Below are 17,640 nucleotides of genomic sequence, written 5' to 3' on the forward strand. Positions count from 1 at the left end.
GGAAGTGTTCAGTTAAGTTTCCTGTAATGTCTAACCCAGGAAACAGTGCTCACAGGCCTGTTCTGGTAATCATAATTTTCTGGTTCAGACTTGATTAATTGAAACTTTGTTCCTTCTAATGACTACCTCTTAACTGTGGTGTACCAGTGAGAGAACAGGGCAGTGGATTATTAAGTCATGTGCATACAAACCAGGCCTTGGTGTGAGTAGGACTCTGTTCAAGCAAATAAATACTCCTAAAACTGTCAACAAATTTGGACTGAGCAGTTTCATTTGACTCTGAACTGTGCACTGATGAAATCCTTTTCAGCTTATAAATGCTTCTACTTCCCAGACATGTCCTGTGACACGTCCTGTGACACAGATGGAGCTGCTTCTTTCCCTCAAACCTAAACATACTTTTTGTTCTCCCATTTCATGATACAATTTGTTTAATGAAAATGTTTCAGGACCAAGTATATGAAGAGGGAAATTTGTTAGCATCTTCCAAGGGTAGAACCATCCCTGCTATTATGAAGTGGTCCTGCAACATCAGCCTGCTTTAGGCAGTTGGGCTATGCTATAATTGGAGCAGAAAACAGTAGGCACCAGTGCTTCTCATTTAACTTCTTGTAGTGGTGTGTTGGCGCTTGGGTCCGTATGTGGCTGCTGCAGTGTTTCATATCAAAACCTAAGTAGCCTCAATTTTTCCTCCTTGTCTGAAAAGAAGTATTTTATAAGTGAGTCGTCCTAATTGTAGTTCTTGCTTACACTCATTTGAAAACCTGGTTGTTAAGCAACAACTGTGTGCAGATGCAGCTTTCAAATCTCTTGATTTTCTTGTAGAAATGTCATGTGGTGATTAACTTTCCTTTTGTTCTATAATCTTGACTCTTCTGATGACATTCTTATGGAATTCTAACAAGCTATGGTTGGATTGCTAGTTAGCATTGGGTTATTGGCTCAGCCATGCGACTGAAAATTGCAGGGTTTAGGCTTTCAGAGTATGAGACTAGGCATTACTTTAATGACTTCTTTGAAAAATATCTTTAACTGTGTGTTTTCTTCATTCTAGATTGAAGAAGAAGCAAATGGTGACTTGTTTGATATTGACATTAATGTGTCAGATCCAGAGAAAGTTGGTGAGTGAAAATAGTACATTTTATTTATTTATTGCACTTGTATACCGCCCCATAGCCGAAGCTCTCTGGGTGGTTTACAGCAATCAAAAACATTAAAACAAATATACAATTTAAAACACATATTTTAAAAACAATTTAAAACACAATTTTAAAATTTAAAACAATATAAAAACAATGTAAATACCAAGTCATCTTTTTGTGGATCCTCTTTTTATATGGTCATCTAGAATAAATGTTCATCATGTGAAGAGTGAAATGCCCTAAGATATCTTAAAGGGCTAATTTGTGTATTTGATTTTACAGGTGATGGTATGAACGCATACATGGCATACAGAGTAACAACAAAGGTAACCTGTTGTAATGGCAGCAATGGAGAATTTTGGCTGTCATGAAATAAATGAATGCAACATGTTTTAAAATTACCTCTTGTGTATTTTAGACCTCTTTGTCCATGTTTCACAAAAATGAATTCTCTGTTAAAAGAAGATTCAGTGATTTTCTTGGCTTGCACGGCAAACTAGCATCAAAATATCTGCATGTTGGGTATATTGTGCCTCCAGCTCCCGAAAAAAGTATTGTAGGTAAGTGCATGGGGTGGGGTGGGGAGAGAATATGTTGCTCATACTTGAATATCTTTTGGGATTTTTTGTTGTTTGGAGAAAACCTACCCATTTTTGTTTAGGTAAATTGTTAGCCCAGTATTCTAGAAATAGCCACTGTCATTTAACCTTGGTGAATAAAATTAATCAAGGGTATCACTCCATCTAATAGTGTTTCTGTGTCAATAGAAATGGAATCTAAACAGGGCCAGGAGAGGGGGACATTCAAGGAAACACCAAGGTTGTGGTTGTACCCAACATAAAAACCTCAAATGAGATAACCCTTCCCAAAACAGCTCAATGACTGAGCATGCCCAGTCTTCACAGGAAGTCATGGGACATCAAGTGTCGGTTGGAAAAAATGGTGGAGGTAGAATAAATTTGTTTGCTTGAACCTCTAACAGCTTATACAGTGGGAAGGCATAACATAAGTATTCCTGCTAGAGCATTACAGATACTGCAGCGTTTTGTGTTGGGGCCCACTTTTTGCATACAATGTAAAAGCACCTTTTGGGGTGGTAGGAATCCTCTAAACTTTCTTCAAACTTAAAAAAAAATCCACTACATCTAACATTTCAGCCAGGATCCCTTTCTTGTAATAAAGATTAATTGGGAAAAGAGATCCTAAAAGGAATTATCCCACTGAAGTCTGAATGCCAGGTTCTTTAGGGAATATAAAACTGCATATATTTGCTAATGGAGAGTAAAATCCAATACTTCCTTTGTCTGAGCAGATTGGACTTGAAGAGAGAGAGAGAAATGGTAAATCTTAGACTGGGCTTTACTGGAGTGCAAAGTGTGATGCTTAACGTACAACAGCTTTTAAAATGTCTTTCTATAACTTTAATGGTTTGATTTATCTTTTGGGAGTGAGAGATATCTTAAGTGCAGTTAATGAATATCTTCAAATTATAAAATTAATTTGTCACTTTCTCCAAAGGCATGACCAAGGTAAAAGTAGGCAAGGAAGATTCATCATCTACAGAATTCGTAGAAAAAAGAAGAGCAGCACTAGAAAGGTAATTTATACTTTTGACTAGTAAATGAACACATACTAAAATGTGAATGTAGTCCTATATTGCCTTGAGCTTGGGAGTACCAAATCTCCATAGACCAAATTGTATACAAGACATTAGTCATGATAGATGTCACCAAAGCGCCATCACTTTACAAAAATGAAATATCTGTGTAATAAAAAGGGCAAAATTAAGTGTGAATCTATTGGTAGATATATGTAAATTTTGAGACACATGCTAAAAATAAAGCTTTGGAATGCTGCTGTGAACATCTACATTTTAGAAATGTATTATTTTTTCAAGTGTTAAACACTGCAGCCAGAGAAATATTTTAGCTTGTGTTGAATAGACTTTAGATTGTGTTGAATACACTTCAGGTAAGCAAACTACTTTTCCTGTTCTGGTCTTTGTTCACAGGAGTGCTCAAAGTTTCTAGAAAACTTACACTAATATCCTTTTAAGTTGGTCATGGGTACATGCAAGAACATAGAAAGAGCGCTGTATACTAGTATATCATGTCTGTGAATGAAAAATTGCAATGTGTTAAAAAAAATCTTGTGTATCAGTTGTTTAAAGGTAGGTTTGTAGTTTCCAAGCCTAGAAACAAGCTTATTCAGCATTCTGGGACTGCCCTTTTATGTAAGGATAACTGTTTAATTCCCCCTAAGGAAGACATGTTCATTCATTTTTTTAACTCTTCCATCTCTAATCCTTTCTAGCAAGAAGTTGTATTGGGACTCTCAGTTAAAATATATTATGTAATGTTACTGTGATGATGCATCTTATGGACCCAGTACCAAATTCCATGTGATACAAACCTTGGCGTTTTCCTGCTGAGTAATGTTGGCACTCCTCTATATTCAAAGAATATTCTTATACCTGGTCCTGTTGCAGAAGAAAACTATTAGAGTTTAGAACCACTGTACGTCCATCTCTATTCTCCTCCCCACCCCACCCCACCCCTTCAGAAACAAGAAACAAGAAACAACTTTCCTACTCTTTGGAAAACAAGGATATTTCTATAGGGCTCCTTCTTGGTTTTCTACAACTGTAAGTCTGAGAGGAGATCAGCTGCATTTATGGGAGCGTCTAGTAGTACTATTGTTAGCTAAGGCCAGGTGAGATTTTTCTTCTTTTTGAACTTTTGCCGCAGCTGTTGGGACCTAGCACTCAACTTGCAATTAATATCCAATGATGCAATGCTTGGATTCTTCCTGCATATGTATTCTGCTAAGTGATGGACTGTAATGTTTATCCATTGATCAAAATATGCCCCTTTTGCTTTCTGTAATTGGGTCTTTTATCACCATTGAGTAGCCCTGTCATTCTAACTTACAAGGAAACCTCAAATCTAAGAAAGAGTGTAAACAAATCATGCAAACTAACCATGTCTTGTATATTTGTTTTGGTTGTAGACAATGTAGAAATTTGATTTCTTTTGTTTTTGTGGTCTCACTAATTTAGTTGCCATTAAGCCTATGATAAGGGAACAACTCACCAGTTAGAGTTTCAATTTACTAATGCTGGGGTGGTATTCTGAATAATTTTCAGCACTTTCCAATCCTACAGTTCTCTAATTTATAAATCTGCTTGACTGGAATGTTCTGCCACAGTAAGCATCCCTTATGCTTGAAGCAGTCATTTATAACCTAGAAACAAAGATGGTGAAACACAACTTGTCAAGGGGTGGGGGAGTGATTGTACATATTTTCAATTTTCCTTTTTTAAAGTTGTAGAATTCCTCTGGGTCCTGTTCAGAATCTCAGCCATTCTAAATAGATGCAATATACAGAGCTCCTGAGGAAGCTGTTAAAGCCAAACAGGCTTCTAGATACCAAAGCACTAATAACACAGTACTTCTGTGTATTAAATAGCATGCAACTCTCTCTGTCCCATTGTAAAAAGGGTATATAGCCTGGTTTGCACGATACAATAAGTCAGTGTGGGGGCTCCACTTTGCTCCTCCACAGTCCCTTTTTGTCCCATGGTAAGCCAAGGTTTGGTTTAGTTTGTCAGCTGAAACCAGGCTCATGGTTCGGCTCTCTGCTTGCTAACCATGAGCAGTAGCCAAGGTTTGGGTGATATATTCTTGGAAATACGAGTATCTTAATGGATAATGCAAGCAAAAATCCATAAAGACTTGCAGAGATGGGGTTCTTGTTCCTTACCTGCCTATGGTTTGGGACCAGCAGTTGGTGATGGGTTTAAGTGTAGCAGGGGATGGGATGGGCTTCCTAAAGAGAGTATTATTACCATTATTAAATTTATTATCCAGTAGGTTCTATGGCAGTCCGAACATTGTAAATTACATTATTAAAAACATTTTAAAACAAATTACTTTCATAACTAGAGACAATCTCACTACCCTTTGCCTTCATGAGAGCAGGGGATATTGGCTTTGACTTGTGCTGGCTGGAGGGTTTTGATTCAGTTAGCAGGAATGTGTAACCTTTCCTTCCCTCAAATTGGTCTAAATTCCCACTGAGCTCTGAGCAGTACCCTATGAAATAGGTTAGGGCTGGTGAGTGGTACAGCCTCACTTCTATAGCTCATTTTGGTGTTTGCCTGTGAAGTGAGCTATGTCAACTATAGGAAACAGGGTTGGAAATAATGTCTTTAGTTTCTGGGTATCCTTTATGGGTTGAAAGTAGGATTTTAGAGAAGGTTTGAGGTTCTATATTTTTGGCAAAAAAAAAGGATCTTTTTCGTAAGAGAGGCCCTTTCTGTTCTTCCTGATTACCCATGTTGCTATTTCCTGTGCCCACACATGAACCTGAAGGATGGCAAATAGATGTACTGAGAATAATCCTAACATTTAGGGTGTGGTTAAAAAGAATTGTGTGGGCTCAATAGCTCATACAAAAAGGGCCTTCTGACGCTTCTGAAACCGGCTTCTGTAGCTTAGATGAATCAAGCTTTAACTCTGGAAGGCTCTTATTCTGACTTCAGTAGGCTGAATTCTTCCTGTTGCAGCTTCTATCATGTACCTTGTAGGAAGCTTGATTGATGTAACAGTTGATATTCAAAGCTATTGTTACTGAGAGGAAGAAAGCTGTTTTTCATAGGATATAAAATTTGTGTCTGTTCATTTGGTATTGTACAAACTTGGCTTACAGTGTTAGTTTACAAGTCATAGATATATGGGACTATGAACATAGCTTTGCTTAAATCATTCTCTGCTTTTCTGTATAGTGCTGTAGTCTTTTGGGGGACAGATGGGTGGGAAGCAGGCAGGCTATTTGCATCTATTAATTGCTTGCTAGCAAACCTGATATTTTAGGCATTTTTCTGGATCTGGCACGGATAACAAATGCTCATCCTTTATTGGTAGTCTCAGTAGAGAGGCAAAGGATTGAAGGGGCATTGAGACTGAACTATCCTCTAAACATTAGAGGTAACCATCTTAATGCACACTTAAAGTACATTGTCTGCCTGCTGAAGGATGGTATTGCTGTCCACATATGCATTCTGTGCACGGCAAACATTTTTCAGTATTGTGAGGAACATTAAATGTTATCTAATTTTTAAAACCATAGGTATCTACAACGAACAGTAAAACACCCAACCTTGTTACAGGATCCTGATTTAAGGCAGTTCTTGGAAAGTTCTGAGGTATTTAAATCATCCTATTTTTCTTTCAACCTACAATGATGCTTTGCACAAAGAAACATCCTCATCATATGTGGAAATCTGGTCCTTCTGTGCATAATTTCAGTTGTGCTTCAATAGAATGATTTCAGATTACAAAAAATAAGTTGCCAGACATTTCATGTAATGCAAGATGAGTGGGAGCATCAAGTCTCTCTGGCTCATGAGATGTAACTTAATGGATTTCTCTATAAAATACAGACACTATCACAAAACTCACTAGTTTGGGACATGGAAGTTAAATAGACTGGATCCTTGTACCACAGCAAAATAAAAGTTTGCAGTCAGCCACCTAGTAATTGATCCATGGATAGAGGACTTCAGTCACCAGTGCTATCAATCTGGCACCTTTCATGTGCAAAGTAGAAATCTCTCTTAAAATCCATCCAACTCTATGGGAATGTATACCACCGACTTCCAGTAGTTTTTTTATTCTAGTTTGTTTAACCTTTATATTAGTAAAAAGTTAAGAATTATGTTAACCACTTTTTAAAAATATAATTTGTGTGTGTCCTGGGGAGATACCATGTCTAAGGGCTAATAGTAATTTGTACTATTAAAAAGCTGCAGTTTTAACAGCCTATAGGTAGGACAATGTTAACTCTTGTGTCCCTGTTGCATTAATCACTGGAGCTTTCCAAATCTTACCTACCCACCACTCTGTTCTCTGTTTAAGTGGCTAAATTCAAGGTGCCAACTGGGCCATGTGTCACAGGTCATCTGAGGTCTGTCACAACATCTGCAACAAACAGATAATTGACAGAGGAGTATAGCTAAACCCTTCAATCTCAACATGTGGGTTTGGGGCAAAGGCTTTATAAGGATGTCAGCAGTAGCCATAAATCCTAGGATTGGTGCTCCCTCAATACTGCAACTAGAGGCAGAGGATATTTGTAGTCCCCCTAGACACCTTTAGCATATGTGGGGGTGGATGGAGAGAAGTGAATAATGCACTGAAATCTGCTTCTCCATATTTCTGGGGATGCAACTATTAGTGAAAACAATGCTATAGCTAATATTTGCATATGTTTTCAGGAATGAAATTGTAGATAGAACTTTACAATGTTTGTGAAACCTTTTACATTATCATGGCAAGATATGTTTTACACCCAGTGTTTTGTATGTTTGGAGTATTTTAACAGATTTTCTGGTGTTGCTGTACCTGTAATGTGGAAACAGTAGCACAGTACCCTTAAAAGCCAGTGCTACTGTTGGTATACAGGTGGCCAGTTAAAGCACTTGGCGGAATTGTAACAACTTTTGACAAATGGTCTCTGTGTTCCATCTAAATGTAAAGGTGCAGAAGAAAAGCAAATTGAAAGTCTATTTTTTTAAGTTTTCCTCTGAGAATGTAAAAGTAGTAAATTTAAGAAATTAGGTTCCACTATATTGAAATGTATGAGGGGGAAGAAAACACTACATCCTTTTCAGTCCCTTTGGTGCCCAGTTAAACCTCCAGCCTTTTAACCGGTTTGTTTGCCCTTATTTGTCATTCAATTCCAGCTGCCGAGAGCAGTTAACACACAGGCTCTGAGTGGAGCAGGAATATTGAGGATGGTGAACAAGGCTGCCGACGCTGTCAACAAAATGACGATCAAGATGAATGAATCGGATGCAGTAAGAGCTGATTTTTCGACTTGAATAATGAGATGAATTAATGAGGCTCAACAGTTGCATTTTAAGACCGTAGGAGTAGAAAATGGGATATTAATTTACTTATTGGCTTGGTTTCTCAACTGAATCAGTTGACTACCATGTTTATACCCAGTTAATTTGTTTTTTTTAAAAAGGGGATGTAGTTTGCAGTAGTGACATAATTTGTAATGGTTGAATTTCACTTCTTGCCAGTGGTTTGAAGAAAAACAACAACAGTTTGAAAATTTGGATCAGCAACTCCGGAAACTTCATGGTAGCGTAGAAGCCTTGGTCTGTCATAGAAAAGGTAGATATTTTAATCAAGTTTTCACAAAGCGAGCTCTTCGCAAATCAGTGTCTTGTCAAACATTTCCTGGTCAAAATAATTATTTCCAACCCTAGAAGCTAGCTACAAAGTTAGTCGCAGAAAGTGTACAATAGCTCTTGTACAAAAGGCTCTGTGTGAATATTTTTAGCTATTCAGAAACCTGTAGTTTTTTAATGTACACTTCCTATCAAATAGGAATTTGGGTTTTTTTTCAATGTCCGGTGTTGTGCCAGTTGATGTGTTGGCATCCCCCTTCCTCCCCCATGCAGTCCCCATGTGCTCCTGATCTGCTCTGAAGGGAAGAAGAGCCAGTCCCATTTGCCCAAGCAGGTGACACAATTTGATGTCACCCTTTTCAAAGGAACTGTAGGTATGGGATGCCAAGAGTGTTATGTTTATAATACAATACGTTAATTGATTGTGCTTTATTTGAGGTCACTCGTTGAGTCATCTGACATTCCGCAATAAATCTATAGCACATACATTCTTGAAATAGAAGGAAACTAAGCAGTTATTTTTCTACTGAAAGGGGGAGTAAGATGGGGAGAAGAGAACTTGGCATTTGTATCTTTTGCATCACATCAGGTGTTCAGGTTTTCTCTTACTTCATACAGAGTATGTAAAGGTTTTGAACACCCATTAATGAAATCAGTAGAACACAGAAATAACTCCAAAATGTATATTTTCTCTCCCCTGATACAGTAAATCACAGTGACATCAAATTCTTGTATGTTTTGTGCAACAACAAATGAAATTTGTTGCCAAGTTAGATGCCATATCTAGTTACAGTCGGGCTGCTTGGGATTTTAGGAACATCAAGACTAGCTTAGTGCACTGAAGCAGGACTCTATTCAAAATATTTACAAAACTTAGTCCTTATTATGCAGACTAGTACATCAGTAGCAGATTTGTCTCAAGTACTTATGACTTGCTGATAGGCTTATTTATTTATTTATTATTTGATTTATATCCCACCCTTCCTCCCAGCAGGAGCCCAGGGTGGTAAACAGAAACACTAAAAACACTTTAAAACATCATAAAAACAGACCTTAAAATATATTAAAACAAAACAACGTTAAAAACATTTTTTAAAAAAAAGCTTTAAAAACATCTTTTAAAAAAGGGTTAAACATATTATTAAAAAAACACATATTAACAAGCAATTCTAACACAGACACAGACTGGGATAGGTCTCAGCTTAAAAGGCTTGTTGAAAGAGGAAAGTCTTCAAAAGCCACCAAAAACATAGCTGAGATGGCGCCTGCCTAATATTCAAGGGGAGGGAATTCCACAGTTTATACTGCACAATAAACAAAACTTCTAGGCAGTGAGCATAACACATTAATAAAACAGCATAAAAATATTTGTCCAACTTCTAGACAGTGTTTCAGAATAACCAGTAGTTGATGACCTAGGCACACATACATTAAATGTCCCCTGTCTTATAGAAGCAAGGCAAACATCATGCGGCATCTTTAACACTGCTTCTCTGGCAGAATGTAAAGATCAGGCAGGTACATATAGGGCAAGCCAGTCCCACAGTGTCTCACGCTGTTCAGGGTTTTACATGCAAAGACCATGGGCCTGTTGTAGTGTGCAAGATTTGTAGTCTTTTATAATGATTGAAGGAATAGAGAAACAAGGCTATTGATTATGTTAAGGTTGATATGAAGTGGCAAGAGGGAACTGAATCGAACAGGAGGGGAAGTGATTATGGGTTGTGGCTGGGGGGAGTCTGAGCTAGTCATGTTAGGAAGAATAATGGGCATCTTCTTCTAGGTTGACTTACGCATCTGTATAATTTTATTATAGCTGCCTCAATAAAATCACCTTCTCTCACCTCACACCATGTGCTTTCTTATTTGGAATAGATAACCCAAAGGGGGAGCAGGGAGACTTGGAAAAGCCTCTTCCAAGTCTCCCCCTTTAAGTCCCTGATCTTGGAGACTTAATGGTAGCATGGGAAGTATTGGAAAAGGCTTTAAGACAACCCCTGCATTCCAGTTTGGACATGCAGGACCTGTCTTAAAGCTTTTGCAAAAGCTTCTTTGAAGTAGCTTGCCTGTGAAAGCTGTTTCAAAGGGCATTTTGCACAAGGCTTTAATCCCTGCTCACCTGTTCAGTAATGAGTAGATTCTGCTGCCTTGACACTGTAATCTTGTTCCCTGCTAGGAACAGGATCACACAGCCAAGGCAGGATTGAAACCTGTCCTCCCACCTATTAGCCGACGTTACTAGTGATGTTAGCAGGTGGATGTGGATTGTGGAAAATGGCCTCACAGGCCAATTTGAACATCTGGGGGGGGCATGATTGGGCTGGAGGCTCCCCACCCCTCCTGTACACCAAAATGCCAGTGTATGCAAAGTGCCATTTAAAGGACTTGTATTTTGTGATGCACACTGTGAATGCTGACATTTATTCTAGATTTATTCTTATTTCAGAGCTTTCAGCCAACACAGCTGCCTTTGCTAAAAGTGCTGCTATGTTAGGTAACTCAGAAGACCACACTGCTTTATCTAGAGCTTTGTCTCAGCTTGCTGAAGTTGAGGAAAAAATTGATCAGCTACATCAAGAACAAGCTTTTGCTGACTTCTATGTGTTCTCTGAGCTGCTCAGCGACTATATTCGCCTTGTTGGTGCAGTAAAAGTAAGCCCAGTTTAAAAACTACATGATGGTCTTGCAAGACAATATTTATATTGAAGGCCATAGTATTTGCACAGTATAGGGATGTGTAACATGGCAGTTCTACAACAAAACAATGTCTATAGCAGGGATAGAGAGCCTATAGTCCTCCAGATGTTGCTGGACTGCTACTCCCATCATCCTTGATCATTGGCCATGCTGGCTGAGGCTGATGGGAGCTGTAGGCCAACCACATGTGGAAGACCAAAAGTTCCCTATTCCTGATACATAGTTACAAATGGGTATTTGGCTAGGTTGTGCTCATTTGCAGGGACAATTTCTCCCAAATATCCTTTTTGCAGTATTATGTGTTTTACAATTAATGTGCTTGGTCTAACTGATCTCAGAATACATGGATGAATCTCCTATATTGGAACAGTATTATGGCCTTTTGCAATTGGCCTTTGAACACGAGAAATAGCAAATTTTAATCTTCTCACTTATAGACATTGACTAGGATTCAAACAAACTGCAACTAGTTCCCCAATTTGAATCATCTTTAGATTTGAATTTTCTTCAGTCTCAAACTGTTTCAAAATTAATATGGTATGTGGCCAGAATCAATATTTACTGGTTGAGTACAAGCCCTTGGATCACCCTCTTGAGATTTCTGTCATATTATAGACTGGTACTCCTAGGCCAGTAGTGGGGAATTTATGGCCCTCCAGAGTTATAATTCAATCTCAGCCCCAGCCAGCATGGCCAATGGCTAGGTATGATAGGAGTTGTAGCTCCACAGCATCTGGAGGGCCAGAGGTTTCTACACCTGCCATTGGCCTTAATACGAGAGCTAGATGATTATCAAAGCACAGTTTAATATTGACAGGATGCTTATGTGATTAAGTCTGAGATTGTGAGTAGTAGACCTATCATCTTTTTATTGTTAACCATACTGCTTACAGGGGGTGTTTGATCATCGAATGAAATGCTGGCAGAAATGGCAAGATGCTCAGGTCATGTTGCAGAAAAAACGAGAGGCTGAAGCTAAACTTCAGCTTGCTAACAAACCTGACAAATTGCAGCAAGCTAAGGATGAAATCAAAGAGGTAAACCTTAGAACACAGTGCTTGTCCTATAAAAGGCTTTGGTTTTCTCCTTTCTTCATTGGCTTTAATGCATTTTTGATTGATTTTAATCATTGCTTGTGTGTTCCATTATCAGAACAGTGAGGTCTTCAGTAGTCTCATGTTTAAGTTAGGCTTGTATGAATTCTGAAACATTCCTTCATTCTGATGTTTTAAAAAGTGAGTGGACACTTCCATTTATTAACAAAAAAAAGCTCTTGAGACAAAGGTTAGTTACTTCACTGCTATGCAGTAAAGTACGTACTTCCAAAATACATAAATCTGTAAAATCATATTGAACAGTCAGTGTTTTTACTTACTTATGGAGCACTTTCTTCCATATATATATAATATATGTATGGTATAACTTCAGTAAAACTGTCAAACATTTTGAAGTTATCATAATCTCTGCACTTTTTCTGTCATGCTTCATTAAGGAAATCGAAGAGGTAGGATAACTTACTTCCATGCTGCTTTTCCCTGTTCTGTCTGCTTCATAAATTGCACAAGGAATGCAACTTATCACAGTATAAGAATATGCAAGTCTTTGTTTATGAAACAACAAAATAGTTTATTCTCAGCTAAGAGTCCTGTGTGTCAGAATGATAGCTTTACAATTATGCAGGAGTGCTGTATGGGCAGGTGTAGATACAGCGTTCCTGTTTGTGTGCCTATTTCCTGCTTACCTTAATCACAACTAGGTAGAATACGATACAGATTTTGAGCATAATTTACACCTGACAGGGTTCCTACGGAACCAGAATTTGAAACAGTTTGCAAATCCTGGTTTTGTAGGAACAGTGCTTGGCTTAATAGAGATTGATGTTAATGCTAATATAATATATATTTATATATCACCATTCATTTTAAATCACAAGGTAGTATAAGTAAAAAAATTAAGCCACAATGAAAAATAAAACAGCTAGTAACTCAGGGCAGATATAACATTAATAAATACAACCAACTGGTACTACTATCCAGGAAAGGCCTGAGAAAATGAGTTTTTAGCAAGCAACTAAAAGGCATCAGGCATTTGTGAGATCAATCTTTACAGGTTGTGGCATGGCCAGGAGAGCTCATCAGACAATCTTAATTATCAGAAGGTTAGTATAAAAGTAGGTGTGCTCCTTTGGGTAGTCTGGTCCCAAGTCCAGTCTTGAGGTTAGCAGTGGAGGAGTTGCAGTGGCAAAGTTATCCCTGTCCAGAAATGATCATAGCTGGTCCAAACTCCATCTACAAAGGCCAAATTTACTAGTTCCTGGATCCGGGAACCATCCACAGGAATTCTGTCTTTTGAGGACTGAAACTCTTACTGGCCTGATCCAGCCATGAGCTGCAGTTAAGGTAGGAATGAGAAGGGAACACAAATCTATTATTCCACACTGGCTGCTTAATAGGTGTATTTTGTGGACATTGGCTGTATGCAGATTTAGATTCATTTCCCAGAAAAGGAGATTTGAGAGAAGCACACAGTCTAGTTATATGGGCCAAAATCAAATATGAGAAGGATCTTGGTAAGCACTTCTATAACTGGCTGCTGTTTGCAGTAGCAGTTTATTGCATGCCATTGTAATCCTACATACCAATTCCGTACATGGTTGCTGCTTGGAGCTGTTAGGAGCTTAAACTTGAAGTGAACTCAACATGCTTCTGAATTAATGCCTAATTATCGTGCAATGCTGAATATTATTTCTGGGTGTCCAGATTCAGAATACTAATAACTGTTAAGTTATCTCCTAAAATCAGCCTTGGTGATAAAAGTTGCATTCACATTGCAAGCTCCTTCTGTAAAGTTGCTCCCACATTGTTATTGCCTGCATGTGTTTGAAAAGCTTTGAGATGAAAGCTTTGTATGGCCAGTTTGACATTCTCATTGCAATTTCCACATGGCTTAATTCATCTTTATTCTTCTACTGAAATTATCTTTTTTGGAAACAAGTCTTTGTAGAGCAGACAATGACCTTATTCACATGTAACACTAAGCAAAGCCATTACTTTAGTGCAAATGAGCCCAGAACCACAGCTTAGCACAAATCTGTGGACTCCCAGAGAGGAGATTATGACTGCTTTGCTCTTCAAATCATTTTGCTCCTGTGCTGAGCCATGGTTTGGATTATGTGTGTCATCTTAACCCAGGCTTGTAATTTAGCTGTCCCAGACAACTCTTCAGCTGTAAGCAATAGGACAAACCTTGCTTACAGCTTATGATTTGCCTCGCTAAACCATGAACCCAGGTTTGAACAACATGCTAAACTGAACTATAGTTTAGCTCATTGCAGCACAATAACAAAATGACAGGAGGAGGACAAAAGTGGTCATGATCTTCTCTCCAGGAGCCCATGTTTGTTCGTTTGCACTAAGCCATGATCTGCCTTAGTATTACATGTGAGCTGATACCAAACATCTTGGTATGTTAACTGAAAAAATAAATTATTAAATGTGGTGTTTAATATTTGAAGTCATCTTCAGGGAACCACTAATATAGCATGTGCCTTAAGCTGGCTGGGTCTGATGCAAGTTGTATTCCAAAACAACTGGAGGACACCAGGTTGTAGGAGGTTGCCCTAGTCCTAGGTGTGGGGCAGCCTCCCCCGACCTGGTGCCCTCCAAATGTTTTAGACTATGACTCACTTTAGACCCAGCCAGCATGGCCAGTGTTTGTATTCTAGGAGCTGTAGTTATGGGAGCTGATATGTTGAGAGCACCAGGTTGCGGGAGGATGGTCTAGGGTATCTTCCACCAGATTAATAGTATTTATGTTAATCTACACATTTATGCTTGGTGTAATGGAGACCTGAAGTGGGTAAAGAATCTTGAATCTTAAATATTCTTACATTTTGCAGTTAACTATTACTGTTTGCTTCACAAGTAATCCTGTTGGTAAAGTACCGTGTAGCATATTTTGAGCTACAACCTTTTCTGCTCATTGGTGCCTTTTCTACAGCTTTTTAAAGGGCAGTTTTCCTTTGCTCCTGGCACTGTAATAGATATTTCTAAACTTTTGTTATGTACTCCTGGTTTGTTAGATAGGGAAACAATTGGATCTGGCACCTGATTCCTGAGCTTCAGTTAGTGTCTTAAAATAAAACCTGCCACAGTTCATTTCTAAATGTTTCTCAAAATCAAAGCTTCTAACTGTAGCTGAGTGTATAAGGAGAGAGGCGTTATAAAGACTGCAAGCTTTCCCTGGCCTGTAGAACTGCAGTGGAAGCTACAGTTCTGTACACACATGCATCCCTTTCAGTTATGGAGACATTATTGTGTGATTTTTACATCTCATCCTGAGCTTCAAGGATCTGGGACCAAATGGTGGTATTGGTTTTGAACTAGAATATGTGGGGAATGAGCAGCAACCCTGTATTTGCATGTGAAACTGAGCTTTAATGGGTCTGTCATTTTGGGGTATATCTGTTGGGTTTCTTCACAGTAAAATATGGCATTTATTAAAAGCTGCATTCAGTGTTGTTCAGAGTGCTTCACGTATATTATTGGCAATCCTTAAACAATCCTCTAAAGGAGGGGTGGCTAACCTACAGCCTACACCTGGCCTGCCAAACCACAGGAATCGGCTTGCCAGCCAATCAGTTCAGGAGATAAAATCCCTCTTCCTGCTCAAAGAGCCACAGCTCTTTTGTCTTGATCTTAGCATTAAGAACCACACTGTTGAAATTAGAAATAAATTCCTCTACCAAGATCAGAGATAAAGCCTGCTGCTTGCCCTTTTAGAGTAAGAATAAGAGGCATCATTTTCACTCACCCCAGCACTGGAGGAAGCATGGGGGAGAATACTACCTCTTACAAAGTATTCTTCGTGCAAAGTAAAAGGCAGTATTTCCAGCCACATCCAGTGCTGGAGTGGGAAGGGCTCAAAATGCTGTATGTGAGAGACAAAGAGTGCATGAGAAAGAGGGAGAGGGCTGTGTGCCTTCACGTCTAGTAAGGGTGTGCTCTGTGTGTACATGTGTTCATACACATGCCCATGGCTGGCATGTAACCCTTGGGAGGAAAAAGATTAGCCACCCCTTCTGTAAAAGGTTGAAGTAATTTTATCATGCTAGAGGCTTCAGAATGCTTCATATTTAAGTTCTGTTTATGCATGTTCTCTTTTAGTGGGAAACAAAAGTTCAACAAGGAGAAAGGGATTTTGAACAAATCTCCAAAACAATACGCAAAGAAGTAGGAAGATTTGAGGCATGTATTCATTTCTAATAAATTAAATTCAGAAAATCATAATAAAACAAACATTTTGGTTAACTTGTTCAATGTGTAATTGTGTTTTGTGTGCTAACAGAAAGAACGTGTGAGAGACTTCAAAACTGTTATAATCAAGTATTTGGAATCATTAGTGCAAACACAACAACAGGTAAATTTAATGTCAGATGTTCATAATTCTTTTGGTGGGAGTTCCATTCCTAACCCAGTAACCATATGAAATAGATAAATAACAATGCAATCTCTCAGAATATTTGTATTGCTACTTAGGGGCTACTGAAAGTGTAAGATGTCGCTTTCAGTCTTTCCTACTTTGATTGAAAATTACTAATTCAGCAGGGACCTGGCAGTGAAATTCAGCATGTTCTGTATAACCTATTCTGGAGAAGCAAAGATCACATTTATTTCTAAGTTTACACAAAATAAATATTTGTTCAGCTCCAGAGGAAAGCTGGTCATAGGGTTTCTTTTAGAGGATAAGTCATTATTTTAAAAATCCTGTTACGTAATGCCAAAGGGGTACAGTAGTTAAATAAAAGGTAGACTTGAGTCATATGAATCATGCATAAATTGGGTGTCTCTTAAACTGAAGGGCAGCATGTAAGTTTTACAAATAAACGTTGTAAGCAAATATTTGTACCATAACCCTTCAACTCATTTCCAGAAGAGAAAAGGAAACAGCCTAGTTTAGACTTTTGTTCATGAAAACTATTATGTAAATAAAGAACCTAAGTTACAAAAAATTATACTATAAAATTGAAACTTTACTGCCATTTGAAAGCTGCAGAAAATATCTGCTAATGATGGGAAGACATCCAAATTTTAAGTAATTGAAATGTTTACTCCTTTTTCCTTCCTTTTTTCTCAGCTGATAAAATACTGGGAGGCATTCCTACCTGAAGCCAAAGCCATTGTCTAAGAAGATTCTTCCAAAATATGAAGACTCTTTGGATGTTTGTCCCAATCGAGCTAAATTCCATAGTGAAAATCACTTTAAAATTATCCAAATAAACCACTATATATTTTGAATTTAACATGTGGCTTTTTATATAGTACAGCATTTTATTAACAGCTGCATGTCCTGACCCTCTTTGAAGTGGACTGTGGCATGACATTCTGCAATACTTGCTGAATTGAACACTATTGTGTCTTAATACTTGCACTAAAATGTGTGATGCAAGGCCAGAAAGTTATTTTTGTTCTTTACTATATGTTCTGTCTACCTGATCTTTATGAAACAAATTGCATTTATTAATGTTCACATAACATTCCTGTACATAATCAAGATTTTGTGATTTCAGTAATAAAAGGGATGTACCTTGTGAAACATTAA

General features: G+C 38.1%; 1 protein-coding gene across 3 annotated transcripts in view; it reads left to right on the top strand.

The window, feature by feature from the left end:
- The window catches only part of SNX2 (sorting nexin 2), a 30,882-nt gene extending 13,242 nt beyond the window's left edge, over nt 1-17,640 (top strand). For 2 of the 3 annotated variants that reach the window (XR_009762373.1, XR_009762375.1), the window contains 11 exons: nt 1,055-1,121; nt 1,425-1,468; nt 1,561-1,702; nt 2,661-2,739; nt 6,273-6,348; nt 7,888-8,001; nt 8,233-8,326; nt 10,790-10,995; nt 11,934-12,077; nt 16,206-16,458; nt 17,176-17,640. Coding sequence is in view for 1 of the 3 variants with exons in the window: in XM_061624879.1 (XP_061480863.1) it covers nt 1,055-1,121; nt 1,425-1,468; nt 1,561-1,702; nt 2,661-2,739; nt 6,273-6,348; nt 7,888-8,001; nt 8,233-8,326; nt 10,790-10,995; nt 11,934-12,077; nt 16,206-16,286; nt 16,387-16,458; nt 17,176-17,226 (1,170 nt within the window). In the remaining 2 variants the exon portion in view is untranslated. The remainder of the gene's footprint in view (nt 1-1,054; nt 1,122-1,424; nt 1,469-1,560; nt 1,703-2,660; nt 2,740-6,272; nt 6,349-7,887; nt 8,002-8,232; nt 8,327-10,789; nt 10,996-11,933; nt 12,078-16,205; nt 16,459-17,175) is intronic. The other variant, XM_061624879.1, reaches the window with a different exon arrangement.

This window comes from Rhineura floridana, chromosome 1 (assembly GCF_030035675.1).
Source record: "Rhineura floridana isolate rRhiFlo1 chromosome 1, rRhiFlo1.hap2, whole genome shotgun sequence".
NCBI classification, from domain to species: Eukaryota; Metazoa; Chordata; class Lepidosauria; order Squamata; family Rhineuridae; genus Rhineura; species Rhineura floridana.